At 43.4% G+C, this 19,911-nt stretch overlaps 1 protein-coding gene across 1 annotated transcript in view; it reads right to left on the bottom strand.

Annotated features, from left to right (window-relative positions):
* The window catches only part of LOC118794063 (C-Jun-amino-terminal kinase-interacting protein 4-like), a 39,044-nt gene that overhangs the window by 6,359 nt on the left and 12,774 nt on the right, over positions 1-19,911 (bottom strand). Inside the window, 20 exon segments of the mRNA XM_036552204.1 lie at positions 928-1,008; positions 1,398-1,505; positions 1,968-2,175; positions 2,425-2,637; positions 3,704-3,869; positions 4,495-4,638; positions 5,548-5,640; positions 6,060-6,186; positions 6,548-6,718; positions 7,226-7,268; positions 7,271-7,281; positions 7,640-7,770; positions 8,270-8,321; positions 8,905-9,057; positions 9,312-9,369; positions 11,094-11,215; positions 12,406-12,496; positions 13,386-13,551; positions 15,222-15,308; positions 17,692-17,842. Coding sequence (XP_036408097.1) covers positions 928-1,008; positions 1,398-1,505; positions 1,968-2,175; positions 2,425-2,637; positions 3,704-3,869; positions 4,495-4,638; positions 5,548-5,640; positions 6,060-6,186; positions 6,548-6,718; positions 7,226-7,268; positions 7,271-7,281; positions 7,640-7,770; positions 8,270-8,321; positions 8,905-9,057; positions 9,312-9,369; positions 11,094-11,215; positions 12,406-12,496; positions 13,386-13,551; positions 15,222-15,308; positions 17,692-17,842 — 2,376 coding nt within the window.

Here is a 19,911-nt window from a genome sequence, read left to right as displayed (position 1 = left end):
AGAAAAACATATTGTCTGCACTGTCATTTCTGCCTGACCATTGCTTCAAACAGAAACTGGGGACAGAGCAACCTCAGATCAGCATTGATATGTTCCACCTCAGCCAGGAGAGGACAGCCTCCACCCAAACCAGAAGTAAGTGGATTCATTATGCATCTGAAGTCACATGAGCAATAACTTCTTCAATTTACTGACAGCTGCACTACTTAGAGACCTAGAAAGTGTGCAGGATCATGGCATTTCAAGGACCAGGGCTGCCTTCCTCTGATCTTTTGACTGACGACTCCATCTTAGTCTGAACTTGTCTTAAATAGTCTTAGCTCCTCCGTTAGGCCTCACTGTTGTATGGACACACACGTCAACTCTGGCAGGCAAACAACCCCCGGGTCATGGTCCATGTTTAATACAGAGTACAATAAGATCATGTTTACTACACAGTGAGTTACACTTTAGTTTGGGGAACTGATTATTCTATAAGAGATGGGCCAAAATTTTAACAATTATAAAGTGTGACTTAATACATTTTAATTATGTGTATTTATTAGAAATTATTTATTTATTAGAAATTAAAATCAAGTTAAATTTGTTTTACTAAATTAAAGGTATGTTCTCACATTACATACAGATAGTGAGATTTTAAACATTTCCTGATCTAGTATGCACCCAAAATAAAAATCGGAACAATAACTGGTTTAAACTTGTTTAATCATTACCTACATTAAATACTAGTTTCTTAAATGCTTAAAAAATGTTAAACGTTTAATAAAAAGTAGAGAGGTATTGTTTTCTAACAGTGTAAGAGGTATTGTTTTCTAACAGTGTAAAAAGGCCCTTAAGATGAAACTTGAAACTTGCTGAAAGTCTGCTTCCTCCTCTTTTAAAGCCTGTACTAAAGCAGTGTGTTCAGTCCTTCCACTCTGTACTCACACAATGCACAGGACCGACTCCTTCAGTTTTATGGAATGGAGGCACTTCCTCCACTGGGAAACAGACGAATGGACATACAGACTGAAAAGGGAGGAATAACTGCGTTAGCATGCATGAGACAAAAGATATGAGACAAAACACAACCTTCACCGTATGGGAATGCAGTCTCAAATCATCCATCTCAAACACCATGTGTGTTAAAAATGTCATATGTGCACAAACACCTATTACATTTTTTGATTACTTTTACATTGTTTTTGCATTGTATTTTATTGGATTGTATTGTGTAATTCTGTTTTTAATTCTCTCTATATGTTCTGTAAAACTGCTTTCTTGCCAGCTGTCCCACGAAAATGAGATTTTATATCTTTCTTCTTACTTATATAAAGGTTAAAAAAACTGCAGGGGGTGGATTTCAACTATAACCATCATGTGTGCACATATTTAATTTATTGTAGGGGGCATCTCACCATCCGTTCTGGGTCCCAAGCCACATGGTGGGAAGTGCGCTGCTCATCCTCTGAGACGCCCCGTCCCCGGCAATGGACGCCTCCCCGCTCCCAGGCAGCTCTGACCCCCTGTGGAGACCGGAGAGACCAGCTGTACCCCATTGGGCAAAAACCATATGCAAGCCTGTGTCTGCAAAAAACACTGCAGTCTTATTTAAAATGGTGTAATCATTTCACAGACCCTGCTCAACCCTGACTAGCCACAAGTGGCTCTTCAGTGAGAATCACTGAGATTTTAGGACATTTATGGAACTGAACTGCACTGGCATTTAGGAGATGATCTCATCAAGGGTGACTTACAAAGAACGTGACAAATTGCACCTGAAAAAGTCGCATATAAAAACTGAACATGGATGTCATAGTTAAAAACTACAGCATTCACAAGTTCAAAGACATTCAGATGTTATGAATGCACAAGCAGTCTCCAACTCAGGGTTTCACAGATTGGTATTTGATTTCAAACATGTGTGTATGTGTGTGTGTATCTCTGTTATGTATGCATGTGTGCCTTTGTGTATGTATGTACCTTACCTTTGAGGGTGCTGGCCAGGTAGGGCATCTGTTGTGCTCTGAGCCCCTAGTGGATCAGTGAACACATGCTCTGTAAAGACAATCGGCCGGCCACCATCCAGTCCTTCCCCCTCCTCTCCCAACCCGGCGTTGGCCTCTGTGGCCTCGGTTGCCTCCTCTGCAGCAGGGACTTCCTCTTCTGAGAGGCGGGGCTCCTGTGACGGCCCTCCTGTAGGAGAACAAGGTGGCGGGCCTTCAGTGGGTTACACCACTCAGCAGGGTTACACTTTAATGGCCTGTTTGTACTGTTAGAAGACAGTTCTTTCAAACATACTGTTACATCCTTGCTACAGAATCTTAAACCTTTGCCTACTCATTTCATACTTTTACCATCTATACAGTTCATGGAGTTTGGTGTATCCCACAGGGCACTGGGACAGGCAGTAGTCACACAGACAGTGTGGGGACGGGGTGTTACCTGTACCTGCATGCGGGCTGGGCTCAGAGAGGAGGGTGCTAGTGGCCGCAATGCCTATCTGAGGGACGGCTATCAGCCCCTCTGCCCCCTCCGCAGTGCAGCCCACAGCCATGATGTTACCCAGCATGCCATCGCTGCCCGTCACAGCAGTGCTGTCATCGTGGATCTGAGGAGGCACCTCCTCCCCGATGGGGTAGTCTGTCTCCTGGGCACCTGGAACACACAGGTATGTGCACACATTCACATATGCACACAATGCAGGGGCACACAGACATAAGCACAGTCCCACAGAAGCACCCCCACACACATACAAAGGGTTTCCGCTGGGATTTTTTCTTGCCAGTCCGGAAAGAATTTGTTTTACTGGACAAATTTGAAACTTACCAGTCACGTTTCAATAACAGTCTATGTTACAAATGCAAATATAATGTACACCTAGGTTGACAAAAGAATAACAACGACCTCAAATCAGTCTGACCATTTAATGAACAGTAACAATTAAGCAAAACGAACAGTAACGATTGAGCAAATCCTCAACATTAGCCTCTAAAATGTAGGCTATCACGAAACATCTGTAACCTGTAACATCTGTAGCCTGTTTAAAAAAAGGGTTAGGCCTACATGGCATCAAATGAAGCCTACAGGCTACCAGGTAACATTTTATTTTCTCCTTTTTTTCATTGTGGCAAAGTCCTCTGCTGCCGACTTTAAATTAAATGTGTCCAATGTGTCTTTGCAGCTTGCAATGCGCATAAGCTCTCTCCTTCTCCAGACAACTTTGCAGCGCCGTCTAAATTCGATTCTGCAGAGAGAAGCCCCCTTGACATGGGCAGAACACAGGCAATTTTAGCCAGTGTAGCCCAGTCGGGGTACAGCCAACTGAACTCATAAATAAGCACTTTGCAAGCTCTTACAAAAGTTAAACCCCCATAACAGTGGAGCGCTGGCATCACTCGCTGTGAAAACACAAATGTCCTGTTTAGGGATAGCCTTCGTTATAGCTACGTTTTGTATGAGCATTACTACTGGACATTTTGACTGGCAAGTTTTTAATTTATCGGGTCTTTATAAATTTTACCAGGCAAAAACCGGTAATTACCAGATAACAAATACTCACTGTGGGTGTGTTCGTATCACAAAATGATACGAACACATCCACAGGGATATGCTCGCACTGACACACATACACAAACAGAACCACTCACACATATGGACACACAGACACACGTAAAAGCAGTGTGTTAGCCCGTTAGCCCGTTATCCCATTAGCGCCCCTGACCTGGGACACTGCAGACACACAGGATGTGGGGGCTGCAGAAGGGGAAGCTCTCCAGCACATGGGTGGGCTGCTTGGCATCCAACACTGTCACCTTGGCATCACTGTGGGAGCTGGAGCAGATCCACACCAGGCTGGACAGCCCCTCAGACAGCTCTGTGTCCCACTCCTGCTCCAGGGGAGGGCAAGGACACACACATACATATTCAGTACTCACCCTCACACTCATACACACATACACACACACAGACACACACACACACACACACACACACACACACGCACACACACGCACACACACACACACACACACACACACACACACACTCACACACACACACTCACAGGTCTCCTCTCACTAGCACAAAACTGGCACATTGAACTGTGCCTGCATCAGAACCAGTTCCCATGCTGGGCAGTGCTGTTACTCTTTAAACTAAGGAGCTTCACCTCAATGGCTTCAGTATGATATCCAGCTGTGTCAAAGGCATTTAAAATATAAGCCATGTAAAATGTATTTCATAAGGGTGTATATTCTAAACAAACAAGATTAAGCTAACATCCCAGCTATTTCTGTTTTCCCACCGGTCACAAACAGATCAAAATCAGTCAAAATAAACTGAGTCAGGTCCTCTCCCCTACATCACTGAATGAGACTGAACAAAAGCCCTCTGGAATCAGTTTTGAGTAAATGACATTCTACAGACTCTGTGTGACAGGTGACACAAGGCCTATGGAAACAGGTGCCCACTGATTTAATCAAGGCCATCGATTGTGCGGTTCAGCCATGTCACCTTGGGATCCTGCTCCTGGTCCAGACTGCCACGTGAGTCTCTCCTCTGCCCCTGGCCATCCTTTCCGCCGATGTCGCTACCGGAGACACCCGCTCCATCGCGAGCCCCCCCACCAGAGAGGTCAACCCCTGCAGCGCAACACACCTGTGGGAACAGCTCTAGAGTTCAGTGCTGGTCTGAGTACTGGCATAACCTCACCTGTGAGAACAGCTCTGCAATTCAGTGCTGGTCTGAGTACTGCCATAACCTCACCTGTAGGAACAGCTTTGTAGTTCAGTGCTGATCTGAATACTGTCATAACCTCGCCTGAGGGAATATGGGGCGCCAAGTGTAACAGACCTTTTTTCGTAGACAGAATGCCTTTTGTGCTACGAAATGCATAAATTCATTACGAAACCATGTAACACTGTAACTTGTTCTGTCCATGAAAAACACAAACATGTTAGCATTGTGTCCACAAAATATTGAAGAGAGCACATACTTTCGTGTACAGAAAACAAAACGGACTATTCCTATTGTGGACTGAATTGACCTTTGTGCTTTTCATTTTGTGGACAAAAGGCTGAATGCACTTCGCACTATGTGAACAAAAGAAACTCATTTTGTAGATGTTTTTTGTAATTCTGTCCACGTAACAGATGTCCTAGGCCAGCATTTATGCTGTTGTGGCACGAAATGCAGAATGCGCTATGCTATCATCATTCCGTGCCATCAAATGTTCATTTGTCCACTTAACCATTTTGCTATATTACTGAAAGTATGATGTGCACAAAAGGGATTTAGCACAATATATTCCGTGACTCTGCAGTTACAGAAGGCATTCTGTCCATGAAAGCAAAGGCTGTCTGAACTTTCGTAGACATCAGTGTTTTGCTTTCATGGACGGAATGCCTTCTGTAACTGCGGAGTAATGGAATTCTGCATTTCGTGCCAACTGAACTTGGCTAACTTTCAGAGAAACTAAGCTGCAATAGGTATGACCTTTCTGATCATCATTACCATTAGCATCAGCATCTGACCCCTGCAGAATGTTCCAGAACAGTCTCTCCTCACCTTCATCGTTGAGTCTTTCTCCTCCAGGGGCCTCAGGTACACGGGGACAGGCAGGCTTTTCATCCTCGTCTCTGCCTGGCTGCCATTGGCCATCTGAGAGGTGACATCACACAGGGAAGGGGTATGAGGAGAGTCGGAATTTGACAGATCGCACCACAGTACCCCAGCAAACTACCTTTGAGCATGACACAGCTCGATTTACCTCAGTACCCATTGAGCTTTGTAAATGAAACATAAAATTTAAGTTATCAAAGCTGCTCTGGAGGAGGGCATCTTCTAGGCAAAGAGATTAATCAAAGAAACTAACAGTGGATCACTACATGGATCAGCTTTCTAAACATAATGTAAGTCTGTTTGTTTTTAAAATGCTTTTGATTAAAGTTTATTCAATTTACAGTATATATTACATTTCATCCAATCCACCTGACTAAGGGTAGTCATGTATTGGGCCCTGCCCTCCCTGAGGTTCTGATATAAAGGTGTGTGCGCAAGGTCCGCCCCAGGTGACTCACTTTGTGTTTCTGTGGCACGCTCCAGCCGTGGGCCTGCACCCGGCCATCCTGCTTCTGCACCTGTGGCTTCACCTGCCGGTGCTGGGCCCTCTTCTGGTCCCGGCGAGACGCCGGCGTGCTTGGGTCTCTGATGAGAGAGGAGGAAAGTCACGGCAGTCATAAAAGGTCTAATGAACACAGGCAATTCACATCCTGTTTCTAATGCACACTGCTAACCTAGCCATTTATTGTTCTACACAGGTGCGTGGTGATGTCAGAGACCTTTGTACAAAATCACCAAAACTACTGCAGCCTCCCATTAGACATGCATGTTAAAATTCTATGGCACCCTAACATGTTTTCAGCAAACAGCAATCATGCTCTGTAATGTGCTCAAGTGTCACAAATTAGATGCTAAAATCATGCTTTTTTTCTCATTTTGTTTGCTGTGTGAAGAGTGCCGGTCCCACAGCACTGAGAGGGACATGGAAGGACATGGTTTTACTCACTCCTCAAGGAAGTCGAACACATTGGACTTATCGCCAGGGAGCTCGGACAGTGTTTTGCTTCTTTTCATCCCCGAGGAGCCAGAGTAGGAGGTGGAAGCACCCAGCTTAACGTTAAAGGGCTCTGGTTTCTTGACAGCGTTGCTGGAGGAGGAGCTGAAAAGCCTGCTGAAGCTGGAGTGGGTGGATGGGGGTGGCGGAGGGGAGAGAGGGGGAGAGGGGTGAGGTTCAGAAATGGAGCAGTGGAACACGGTTCACACAAACATCAGACTAAAAGGGAAATAGCTGCCTTAACACCAATACCAATCAGCTCACTTAATGAAATTTTTCACTATGTTATTTTATTAGTGCAGTACCTTATTTTTACTCTTACATGTATGAATACCTGGTACCTGCAATTTTTGTTGTTGTATTGTTTTATGTTGTGTGCTTCTGTTTTCCCCCACATGCTTGACTGCTAGCAAAGCAATTTCCATTCTGGATTAATAAAATACTATCTTATGTTATCTTATCTGTCTCCTCTTGAATGAGAACACACACTTGGAAAAACCTAAGCATTCTGGTTTGTGCGTGTTTATTTTTTATCAATGTATAGAAACTACCAAACGAAATAAAATGTGAAATTTACATGGACATGTACAAACTATTTGTCATCTATTCATGATTTATGAAAAGTCTTACAATTGCCAGATGCTGGATTTCTTCTTCTCTGTCAGGCTGGACTTTCCCTCGAAGCTCTGCAGAAAAATAAGGAAAAACATCAAAACACTATACACATTAATATTTCTGTTATATATTTAATAGTTTCATTGTGTTTTATTGTTTTTTCTTAAGGCATATACTTCTGTCATCTACCATATGCTAGGTTTCAATCCACGTGTTTGCATTACAGTCCACCTTTGGTATGTGTTGTGTTTGCATTACAGTTCAATATGTTGTGTGTTTGCGTTACGATTCGGTATGTTGTGTGTTTGCGTTATGGTTCAGTATGTTGTGTGTTTGTGTTACAGTTCAGTATGTTGTGTGTGTGTGTTAAAGTTCGGTATGTTGTGTGTTGTACATGTTTGGCATGTACCATGGTGGTCCGAAGCTCACCGGATCATCTCAGTCCAGCGAACAGCTTCCTGCAGTTCCATCAGCCTCTCTTTGTACTGGTTCCGCTCCATCAGAACCCGGGCCATCTCCACCCTTGTGAAGCGCTTCCTCTGGGCTGTGGGCACGTCACCCTGTCGGGGGTGGGGGATGGGGGGAGGGGTACTCTTAATACACTCCCTGAGTATCAGATCTTATACTGAACATTACATTGCACGTTACATTTTCAAATGCCGTAAGATTCATAACAGTGCAATATGTACACAACACATTAACACAATATATAACCTATTACTAGTGTTTTATGATGAGTCAAAATATGTGCCAACTTTGGAAAATATATCAGCGTGTATATACATTACAACTTAAATGTATAAATGAACTGTATACTTATTATGAGCTATGTCAATAAAATACTAAATGTCTTAATGTACTGTATGCATCAAAATGTGTCAGAAGATGGATCTCTGTTACAAATGTCGATCTCCATTATGGATATGGATATCTGTTATGGATGTAAATCTCGTTACGGATGTGTTTGTTATAGTGGATCTCTCTGCTGAAGAGAAACCCCCTTTTTGGTGAGACTCTGGCTGTGTTCCAGCACAGTGTTCAGAGATAAGGCACACTTACATCTTCATCCTCTTTAGACTTCTGTTTCACCTCCTCCACTTCTGCACGCACCCTTAACCACAGACACGAGCGCTTGATTAGTTCTGTCCGGCTCTCACAACAATGGTTTATCATCTGCTTACAGATTGCATTGTATTGTCTGCACCAATACACGCTCCGAGCAGCATATAGTAGTTACCAATGACTGCTGGTAGTGGGATTCATGTATGACCCTGTCAGCCTGGCAATAGTCAGCATACTGGTTATGCTAAACTTGATGATACAACGCTTTAAATGTTATAAAGACAATAAGCCTGCGAAAAAGATGGATGTATTAAACCTGCTGTAAAAGAATACAGTTTTTTCAAAATTTGGGCTATTTTTCATGACATTTCAAGAACACAGGTTAAAAATATTTTCAAGGATCTCCAAGGACTGTGGGAGCTATGGTAACGGAGTCACAGTAATACATAATTCATAGCCTGCAATGCTATGATCTGTTTTATCTATCCAAAGGCAATCCAAAGGCAAAGGCAAAAAGGAATGTGACCACAATAACACTGTGCTGTATGGCAGAAATGGTATTTAACAGCGTTCTGCAGGTTTCAAACGCAGACACACAGGCAGGGGGCGGGGCTGAACGCTGCGTCACTCACTTCTTTAGCTCCTCCTCCAGCTCGCGGTTCTTCTCCTCCACCCGGGCCTTGGCCTGCTTCACGGAGTCCAACTCACCCTGCAGCACCTCCCTCTCGCACACCAGCTCGTCTATGCGGGCAATCAGGTCATTCTTCACCACGTTCAGGGCATTCCTGTGGGGGGGGGGGGGGGGGGGGGAGAACGGGCTGTATTACTGACACCCTGACATTCTGCTGTTTTTTTCAGAATACAAAGTATACAAATAAAAGTCTGTGGTGATTAATATTTTTCCATTTCTGTTTCATGCTAGCTGTTGCACTCCATTCCTGAGGCTCCCTGCGGCCTGCAGCTGCTGCTGCCATGCGGCCTCTGGACATGGAGCCTGCATTTCTTCACACGTGTCCTGCATGCTGCTTCTCATCCTTACTTGGTCTCCAGCAGCTGTGTGTTCTCCTGGATCAGATTCTCCACCTCGCGGCCCATACCTGGGGAAAAGAAGATCAACATCAGCTTCAGAGAATGGAGAGGTGGAGAACAGGGGAGTCAGAAATGCTCCTAGTGGTGGCGTAGTGGTAATGAGTAGGATTCATAACCGTAAAGGCACTGTCCTTGGGCACGGTACTTAACCCGAACATTGCCTCAGTAAATATTCAGTTGTATAAATGGATAATATGTAAAACTGTAACCTATGTAAGTCACTCTGGACAAGAGTGTCTGCTAAATGGCAATAATGTAATGTAAAAATTCTACATTACATATGCCTCCACGGATGGTGCTGGTACTCATGATATGTTTTCATATCAATGTGGCAGCCGGCTTTGCCTTGAAAATGACAGAAAGGGACGGAGGCTTAATAAAAACATGTACAAGATGTACTGTTGATGTTTTGTGTTAGGACCTATCCTCACAGTGACACAAATGTTATTAACGATGTACACAACACTTGCCTAGCTTAAATATTCTACTTGCTGTGAGGATGTATTTAAAAAAAAAAAAAAAGAAAATTATGCCTTTGCCATGTTGTGTTATATTTCAGTGTTTAATTCAACAGTATTAGTCAGATATGATTACCAAAGTAAAAATATGTTTACTTTTCTGATTATAAACACTAGCAGTTGTTTTGTTTTTGTTTTGTTCTGTTTAATACAGCATCTAAATTGAAGCATTATGAAAACAGCTGCACTTTACGGAAGTTTAATTTTTCTAAAAAAAAAAAAAATACATTTAATGATTCAAGTCATAAAGCTGTGGAATTGAGACTGAGAGAGAAGTGGGGGTGGATCTGGAGAGACACAAAGAGAGCAGCTGATAGGTAGAATGACATCATTTGTTCCAGAACATCCCCTTGTGAGTAGAAAACAATAGCAACAGAAAAGGAAAGAGAGAGGGAGAAAGAGAGAGAGAGATAGAGACTAGCTCAAATTAAACTGCCCTATCAACCATTACGACTATAACATAGCCAGTGCTGGGGAGTTGTGAACTACCTGTAATTGAACTAGTAGTTTAACTACATTTTGCAGTAGCTTGCTGGTAGTTCAACTACATTCATATTTGCATAGTGATTCAAGTAGTTAAATTACTTTTTTTTGCAGTAAGTAGTTTGAACTACTTTTTCTAAGTGGCTTTAGTTAACCAAACTAGATTTCTCTCTAGGGTAGCTTTGCTGTAGTTCAACTTCTTCCAAGTGTGAAGTAATTGGTAGCTTGCAAAGCTATGCTTTCAAAGTAGCTTCCCCAACACTGAACATAGCAACACCCTGCAAACAGGTCACAGAGTTCTGATGTGACCAATATGAATCTGGGCACGGACCACATTAGTTTTTGATTTTAGTGAGTTTACTTGGCTTTGTGTGAAGTGGATTTTGGTATAATTGAGTTTTAGTATAATGTGAATTTTGTACACATGGTTTTACATAAATTAGTCTCAGAATATTCGAGAAGTTGTTTTTGTATACATTTGCATGCATTGAATTTTGTATAAATTTACTTTTTTTTAGATGTGTGACCTGATTGCATCAAACATATGTGTCTTCCCTCTGAGCTAAGAGAAACATTTTGCAAATGTAGGGTAATTTTGTCATGTGAGTCATACTGTTGATTTCCCATTAATCCTTTCAAAATTGTACATCAAGCCAACAAAATATAAATTAGCATATATGTAAATATCCTTGGCACTGAATGGATGTGACTCCCACATCACTGGACCTTACCCAGAAGATCCGCCCCCTCATCAACGACCCCTATGAGGTCTGTTCCAGCGGAGGACAGCTCCTCAAAGAGAGACTCTGTGTTCCGGTCAAATGCCATGTTTTCAATGCCTTTAGTTGGAGAACTGTGAAAAAGAGTAATGGCTAAAGATTACTTTGGCCTGCTGTGGGCTGAAGTCTTTCAATCAGTTCTTCAATCATGTCTGCATATGTTGCTTTAAGATTTGTCAGCACTCCCTAGTTAAAAATGTAATGGTTAACAGTTTCCTATGACTGTATATTCACAGTGTATGTACATAGTTTGCACATTTGAAGTGTTTCTGCACGATTACATGAACAGTTGCATAGAGGGCATGATTGGTGCATTCCACCTCGCTCATCTGACATTTCAAAGATGTTCATACAAGAACATGTAAGTGCAAGACTCTCAAGTTCTAAGTCACTCCAAAAGACAAAATGTTGTAACTCTAACACAGAGAAGTGGAGGGAATGGATACTCTTAGAGCAAGAACTAAACGAGAAATGTGGACAGGTTCAAAAACAAAAATCAGGAAAGTAATGAGCATAATCAACGGTTTTCAAAGTGAGGACAGAGCTGATATTCATATAATAATAAATAATAGTTATAACAAATGTGATCATACCAGCCACATCTGGGCATAACTACTTCAGAGTAGATTTTTTACTGTTTTAGCGTCTGTGATGGTTTAATATGAAAACATTAGCCACAGAGCCTTTCAACCTTTACAGACACTAGCATAGTTTAAATATCCCTGATTGTAAGTCTGTGTCATCTTAAACAGTTCTACGCCTCACTGAGAAAAAAAGCAAGATCAATAAGCAGAAATGTGGGATGCATGTGATGAGAAGAGGTGCAGTAGTGGTTTACACAGCAAAACTTTGGTCCACCTTTTGAAAACCCCTGGTCTAGAACAAGAACGGAAAGATAATGGTGGATGAAGGTTCCAGGACTCATGGAGACAGACGTTCCAGAACAAGAATGAGAAGACTTACGAGGATGGAAAGAGAAGACAGATGGGAGTGGAATGAAGGTTCTAGAACAGAAATGAGATGGTGTTTGAGAGTAGAAGACAGGGATTATAAGTCTGATTCTCAGAGAAGAGAAAGTTCCTGTCTGCTTCTGTTAGTCACTCATTCTTAGCTAAAGCCACAAGCACAAAGCATAACTGTGAATGGAAACCAACCACTGACGGGAAGAAAAAAGCAAACATGCACACCAGAGTCACACCTTACAGTGGCTGAACTGTTGACTGACTTTTCCTTATACAACACTGAGTGTGTGGAAGCACTGTACCTCGTTCCTTTGTAACCTTTCATATCCATGTCAAGCTCTGGAGTGGACTCAATGATGTCCTGCACCTCCGACTTTTCATTTTCTGCTAAACCTGCAAGAAATGCAGACAAAAAATATGACTGAGAGCCCCAGGCATGCTTCCCTTTTGCATTTTTGACAGGGAAATTAAAAAGTTCCTAAATGCATCAGTGGCTTAATGTAGTGCTCCTCTAACTGTTTCGCACTGGCAGTAGAAATACAAGGCCTCTGTTCAATCAAACTTCTCTTTGAGTAATGTATATCAGCAATTTCTACGTTTGTCCTTTAACCCTTTCGTGCATACGGTCACACTGGTGAGATTAGCCCTTTCGCACGTATGGTCAAAGCGGTGTGATTAGAACACTAGATTGGAAAAATTCTATTTAATGTTAGCTTTGAGGGAACAGTAGAAAGTATAGCAAATGCAGCAGTGAAAACTATGAGAAGCTTAATAATGCTAATGAAAGCATAAGGAACCAAGTAGCATAACACATGCGCTACACAGCATGAAATGTCATGTACAAAAGGGTTAAATAACATTTTCATTCATTTCAGCAGCTGGCAATCTGACAGTTTTGTATTATGTAACTCTCACCTCAGTTAATTGCTCAATGTTAAGGGTAAAATTCAGTTAACCTGTTAGACTGAATAGACCTGATACACACGTGCATCTTATGCCACAGAAAATCACCAATAATCAGACTCACAAACTCATAATGACTTATGTCAAACAGACCTTAGGAGCTGTATCAGTAAAAGACTCCAGTGTTTTCTTTTCAGAAGAAACATGCTCTTTTGTGATTTTCCTAAAATATTTCCTTTCATTCTCTTACTTTTTTTTAAGATTTAGAAATGTTACATGTCCCAATGTACATACATACATTCGTTATGTCTCTTTCTTGGTCTCTTTCTTACAGGGAGAGAGGCAGATGTGTATCTCACCGATTGATCCAAGGACTCACCTACTGACACTGACCTGGTACCAGGAGCGACCTGGACCTCAATGTTCTTACTGCTGATGTTCAGGTTTATGTTCAGCCCCTTAGTCTCCTCTTTTTGGGGGGTGTCCGAGGTGGACATGGGCGTGGCCAGCTTGGAACCACCCTGGCTGGCGTCAGAGAGTTCATCCTAAAAAGGCAACCCCACCATGCACATTGTCACATAAAAGGGTCACCCAAAGGTCAGGGGTCAGCCTGACTTCTCTAAGTGAAACTAAAAGCCTCTGATGAAACAGACACAGAAACATCACATCTCAGTTCTGCCAGAACACTGCACCCCACAGTACCTGGACTTAAGAGACATAAAACAGCTAACAAACACAGACAGATACTTCACACTGTGGAGACAGAGACACAGACACACTGCCAATGACCTACATAATACTTCCTGACCTTCTTGTTTGTAGCATTTATAGCAGAGATCTGTGTATGAGTAAGATACAGAGAGTGATGTTGCCCTGCAGTCTTGGTAAAAGTCTGTTAAGCTCCTTGTGGGAGGGACCTGGGCCTTTTGTGCAATAGGCTGATTGTGTCTGTTCTAGGGTGCTGTGCCATGTGGGTAAGGCATCACATGTTTTATTCACACATAGATCATGCAATTTATGCTTAGACTTTTTTCAAAAATTATTTGTGCCACAGTAAACAAAAAGGATTAAAAGAAAAAAAGCTGATATATATAGGCATACTGACTTCACTTTTCTGAGGATGAGATGAGGCAAAAGGATTTCCCTCCAAACACACACAGACACAGACACACGGATGCACGCATACACACACGCGCGTGCATGCACGCGCACGCACACACACGAGCACGCACGCACACAGCACAAATGCAAAACAGTTAAGGACTCAACAGAAAGTTCCGGAACATCACAGCAACAAGCAATCAACAAACACAAAAAGCATGACATCACCACAGAGGCAACGTACACAGCGGCAAAACTGAAACTTCACACCAGAAAACGGTACATAAAAATTAACAAAGCTGAAACAATACTTAGCTGTGACAGACTCTTTCAAGGAAACAGAGAAACACTGACAAATAAAAACCCACTGTCCAAATTTCCCAAAACCAGCCATGACCATTAAGGCCAAGCACATAGAGCAAAAAACAACAAACAGTTAAAGCCATGAAAATGAAAAGCAACACTGAAATAATGTCTATGGCTCTAAACACTAACAGGCTACTTGACTGAAGACACAGACAAGCGGAAGTGTTCTACATAAGCGCTGGTGGTTGTAAGATCTAACCAGTCTGGTGTGATGTCCACTGCCATGAGGAGGACAGCTGTACCACAGAGTGTGGATGAAGGACCATGCTGCTGTGAGCCACACCCAGCTGCTGCACGCAACCAGAAAGTTCTGTGTGTGGTAACGCAACTCACTTATCTAGATTTTACCCAGTCTGCAACCACACTGAGGAAGGAAACCAATTTTACACTGTACTGATGCTGAGTGTTTTTAGTATTACTGGGCATCAGTTCAGAGCAGGAGCTGTGCAGATCCACTGATCCTAATATCATCTGGATGGATAAAAAATTAGATACAGATGTATAGGTTGTTGAATCAACACATCAGTGGCTCTGCGCATCGCCTACTCTGAGGGATGCCTGTGAAAAGGTGAGGTTCCTTAGTGGTTGCATACAGCAGTTCTGTGGGCTTCAGGCTTTGGATACACAATAAAATGCCCCTTCCAAGCGATGATACAGGAAATGATGACAGCTAGATGCCACAGGAAAACGTGGTGATCATGATCGCTCGTGCCAGCAGGGTTTTTTCTTTTTTTTTTTCTGTGTCTACCTTGCTCTCATCTGCCAGGGAGTTCTCCCAGGTGTCCCGTGAGCTCTTACTGTCTTCCCTCTTAAGCGCGTCCTCAGCCTCTGGCTGCTTAGGGGAGACAGTTAGAGGGAGGGTCATTCTCACTGTCCCCCCCTGGGTGACACAGGATGGCGCGCGAACAGCCACGTTGCGCATGTCCATGTTACACACCCTGCTGGCTCACAAACTGAATTTTTTTTTTTTTTCGGGGGGGTGGGGGGGTGAGGAACAGCAAGGGTACACAGGTGCAGAACCTCCCCCCCACCTCACCCTCTGGTTTTTCCAACACTGATAAAACATCCACTCCATTCCATACCCACATACTGTTGTATCAGGCATGTGAATAGACCAGAGAGATGAACATGATGCAGCCGTGATGCCATCACATCCTGGGGGAGACAGATGCCCCTGAGCCCCTTGCTTCTGCCGACATCATCGTCCTCTCACACTTCCATGGCAGTGCCCACCCACCAATTTGGGCAAGCCATGTGTCTCCTACGGCATTAGGCTGCGGATTGCTGAGCGCTCAACAGAAATGCTGCGCAGACAGAGACGCGTCATAAATGCCGTGTTCCTCCACACTCTGGCCAAAAGGCCAGGGCCTGGGAGGCCACATCTGCTCAGATATAACAAACCAAAAATAAGCAGAGTATAAAATACATTGGACTTAGTAAATTTCAAGAATTATACAACATATTTCATATTTTTATTTAAAATATGAAACTAATGATAAAAGGAAAACATACAATGTCAAAATATACTGCCTATTTTCATCAAAATATATGAATTTCCATCATTTCTTCCCATATAATTTTATGAACACATTGTGGAATAAATATACATTAAATTGTTGTAAAATATTGTAAAATATCGTAAAACGACATTCTATTCCAGTGGTATTGATATGTATTGTATGTGGAAGTGATTTATTATGTAATTTATACAGTACCAGCAGTAACTTGAGGACCATCTGGCTCCTTACTGTTAGGTTTATACAGAGGCTGAACACATTTGCTGTGTGACATCAGCACACTCTGCCCCATGTCACCACACTGTGACACGAGTGGACAGGAAATCCTGCCACTGCCTTTGTATCACACTGTGGGGGATACTGGAGCCTACTTCCTGTTCCTCTCACCCAGCAACCACACAGGCTTGCTCTAGACATCATACTCATCTCAAAAGACTGATATTACAGCATTGCAGTGACCTAAAGCTGGACAAAACAAAGTCCTCTTTATTTTATTCCTAATTAATTTTCCTCTGTTCTGAATTTGCACAAAAGCTCATCAAACACACCCAAGATCAGCAGAGAACATGAAATGAATTTTGTGGAGTCAGCAGGGTAAAAATTTGGACAGTGTGTACTGTGCCTCTGTGTGCATGTGTAAGCGTGAGTGCACGTTTGTGCACGTCTGTGAGTGTGTCTGCCTGCGCAAGTGCAAACATGTATCAGTGAGTTACAGCATCTGTGAGCATGTGTACATGCACATACACATGTGTGTGCGAGCAAGTGTGTATTTATTTCTGTGTAAAACTCATCCTCCCAGGAGCTTAAAGTTAAAGTCAGCTGGTTCGAGTGCTTGTCCTGAGTACAGGCTGAGTCCTACACCCTAGACCAGTGTCAGAGTCTGAGTTGTGTCATTAACCCATCCTCCAGTTAGAGTTTGCTCCATTGTGGTGCATTATGGGACTTACAGTGTGAAATATAGCCATTGGCTATATGCAGGTATGTTGAAGCATTGTGTTTTTTGCTCTTCAGTGCTCCTGTGCAGAGACATGCTTTGTGTGATAGAACTCCAAAATTCCATTCCAAAAGGGGGGCAAAAGAGACAATAGCACAAAGAGAATGACCTGTGTAACTTTGTCATCTAGTGATTTAGATGCTTGTGTATATAGTAAGTAGTAATATTGCATAAAAGGTAATAATGTAATACTGTAAATTTTGTAATAACGGCAATAATGCACTAATATTGTTATGATAATTACATAATTGTGCTGTGTTTTGAATGTAATAAGTGTTTCCTGAAAGCCTTTAAGGAGGGGACTCCCTCTGTCCCATGGGATGGGCCCAGCCTCTGCTCCCCTTCCTGCTTTCTCCTCTCCTTCAGCCTCAGAGAGCCCTGATTAGACATTCAGGTGGTGAAGGACCCCCAGCTTTCCTTTCCTAAATGCGACCTCTCGCTCCCTTTGACAAAGGAACAGGATGTTCCCTACACAACTCTGTCCACAAAAGATCCATTTCAGGAAACTTCAGCCTAGTTTTTCAGAAAGCAGAGCAGCCACGCCCCCGTCTTTCAGCCTCTGCAACTCTTAAAATGGTAAACAGCCTCAGGGTCGTTGCTTCTGTCATACAGACAAATATTTGCCATTCTTATCACTATCACCCGTGTATTTACAACAGCTTCTGCCATCGTTGTGGTCACTCACGCACACGCACACACACACACACCTTGAGGCAAGTGCCAGCGCGTGGTTGGCTGAGGTCGTTGCACTTCCAAGTGTCTGTCCCCGAAGTCTCCGCCTTCCTTTGGGGTTCAGGAGTGAGAACAGCACCCCCTGTTGACAGTGGGAAAATCCCCAAGGACAGAGGCCTCTCCTTCCTGTACAAAAACAGAGACGCGCAGAAGTTTAAGTACAGACAACACAGAGGCAGAATGACAGCAGCAACAGCAGAGAGGTCACAGTCCACCCTCCATCGAGCCTCAAACCTGCACCCACAACACCTGAGATAATGTAATGTGGACCAACTGAAAGACCAGCTCAGAAAATACATGTGGAAAGTCTAAAGTCTCTTTCAGGCTTGCTTTTTTAATATGCAGTGTAGATGCAGTCCCAAGAACCCTAACACCATGAGAGGTTTAATGAGGTTAATGCCATCAACGTCTTAGCAACTACATAGTAACTCATTTCCAATTCAGTCTGAAAGTGTACTTATGATTCACGGTTTACAAAAATTACAGTTTGATGATACATTTCTTGTTGTTAAAAAGAGGAATTATATTTCCTTGGATTCCAAATTATCACACCTCACTTACACTCTTTTATCCAGTCACTGCTATTGGGTCCTTCAGCTTTAAGTATCAACCAATCATCTATGTAAACACACAGATTGATTGTCTGGCCACGCCTCCTTTACATTATGGAGTTCTGGGGTAAAGAAGCTACCAACACAAACACACACTTATAACACACACGGTTGGTTCTATGTTAGATAAAACAAACAAAAAAAATATTCTAGGGCACTCCAGTTCCTCTTCAGATTGTATAAATCTCCCTTTACAAAAGATCTCCGTGGAGATGAACACTTATGATTATGAACTAATTTCATGTTGTCCTCTCTCTTGTTTCATTAAAGCAGAGCTTATGTCATAATTTGTTGTGTGCATGGTTACAACATCCTCCAAGCCCCCACTCTCACAGCTCTATTGACATACTTTCAAAAGGACATGAGAGTAAGTTCAAACACAGCGGAGCTGACTACAGCAACAGTAAGTAGCATTTCATTGTACTGCTCCTTTGACATATATATTTGCAGTTAGCAAGTACCACAAAGTCATGCAGATTAATGACACTGTACCATATCAAGCTTTGTACACAGGCACCACAGAGAGTCTCTAAAAACCTGCCGGCTCCGGCAGACTGTACAACCTGGCGTCTCTATTAAAAGCGCACCATTTACATATTTGATTGAAGCGGTAGTCTCACGAGGGGCAGGCAAATACAGCACAGCCATCAAAGGTTAGAAATCTGCTCTCATCACCATCTTGGGGCGGGGAGCCATTTTGAAACACATTGTGTTGCTGTGTATTGATTTCGCACGCACTGACGTCTCTCGCTCTCTCCTCTAAACTCCGGTAAACAACAGAGACAGCAGGAAGCAGGAACAGAGCAGCTGCTGCCCTCCAATCAGTGTTTGTATAGATGGCTACAGAGGCAAGCGCATAGCAGCTAGGGGTGGGGGTGGTTTAGGGAAAGAGGGGTAGGGACAGGAGGAAGGAGGACAGCACACAGGAAAGGAGAGGGAGAGAGAGGTGAAGAGATAGAGAGTAAAGGAGGGAGAAAGGGATCGAGAGAGGAGAGAAGAGAGAGAGAGAAGAGAGGAAAGTAGAGAGAGCAAGAGGGAGACAGAGAGATAGAAGAGAAAAGACAGAGAACGGTAGAGATAGAGAAAGGCAGAGAGGAGAGGAGAAAGACAGAGAGAGAGGCTAGAGAGAGAGAGCAAAGAGGAGAAACAGAGAAAGAGAGAGATCGAGATAGAGAGAGGCAGAGATGGAGAAAAGTTAGATGGAGAGGATAATGGTACCGACACAGAGAGAGGCGGAGAGGAGTGACAGAGAGAGACAGAGGAGAGGAGAACAGAGGCGCTGTATACCTGCTGATCCTGGGCAGAGACTGCGTCAGGGCTGGCAGGCCCGTGGAGACGGAGTAGTGCACCAGCAGCAGCACAGACAGCGAGACCACCACAGCAGCGTTGACCACCACCGCCCCACCCACGCACCCGAAAACCAGCAACAGCATGCATCTGGGGCTCATGGCTGTGTGGCACCCGCGGGCCGGCGGGATGCGGCAGCGCTAACAAGCGCGGGCCAGACCTCCGCTGAGCTAGCGAGTGCGCCGACACAAACAATCCCATCAGCGGCGCAACAGACGGGGCTGGCTGGGGAGGGGG

The sequence above is a fragment of the Megalops cyprinoides genome, chromosome 19 (genome assembly GCF_013368585.1).
Source record: "Megalops cyprinoides isolate fMegCyp1 chromosome 19, fMegCyp1.pri, whole genome shotgun sequence".
In the NCBI taxonomy this organism is placed as follows: Eukaryota; Metazoa; Chordata; class Actinopteri; order Elopiformes; family Megalopidae; genus Megalops; species Megalops cyprinoides.
Note: the sequence above shows the minus strand (reverse complement) of the source record. Positions and strands in the feature narration are given on the sequence as shown.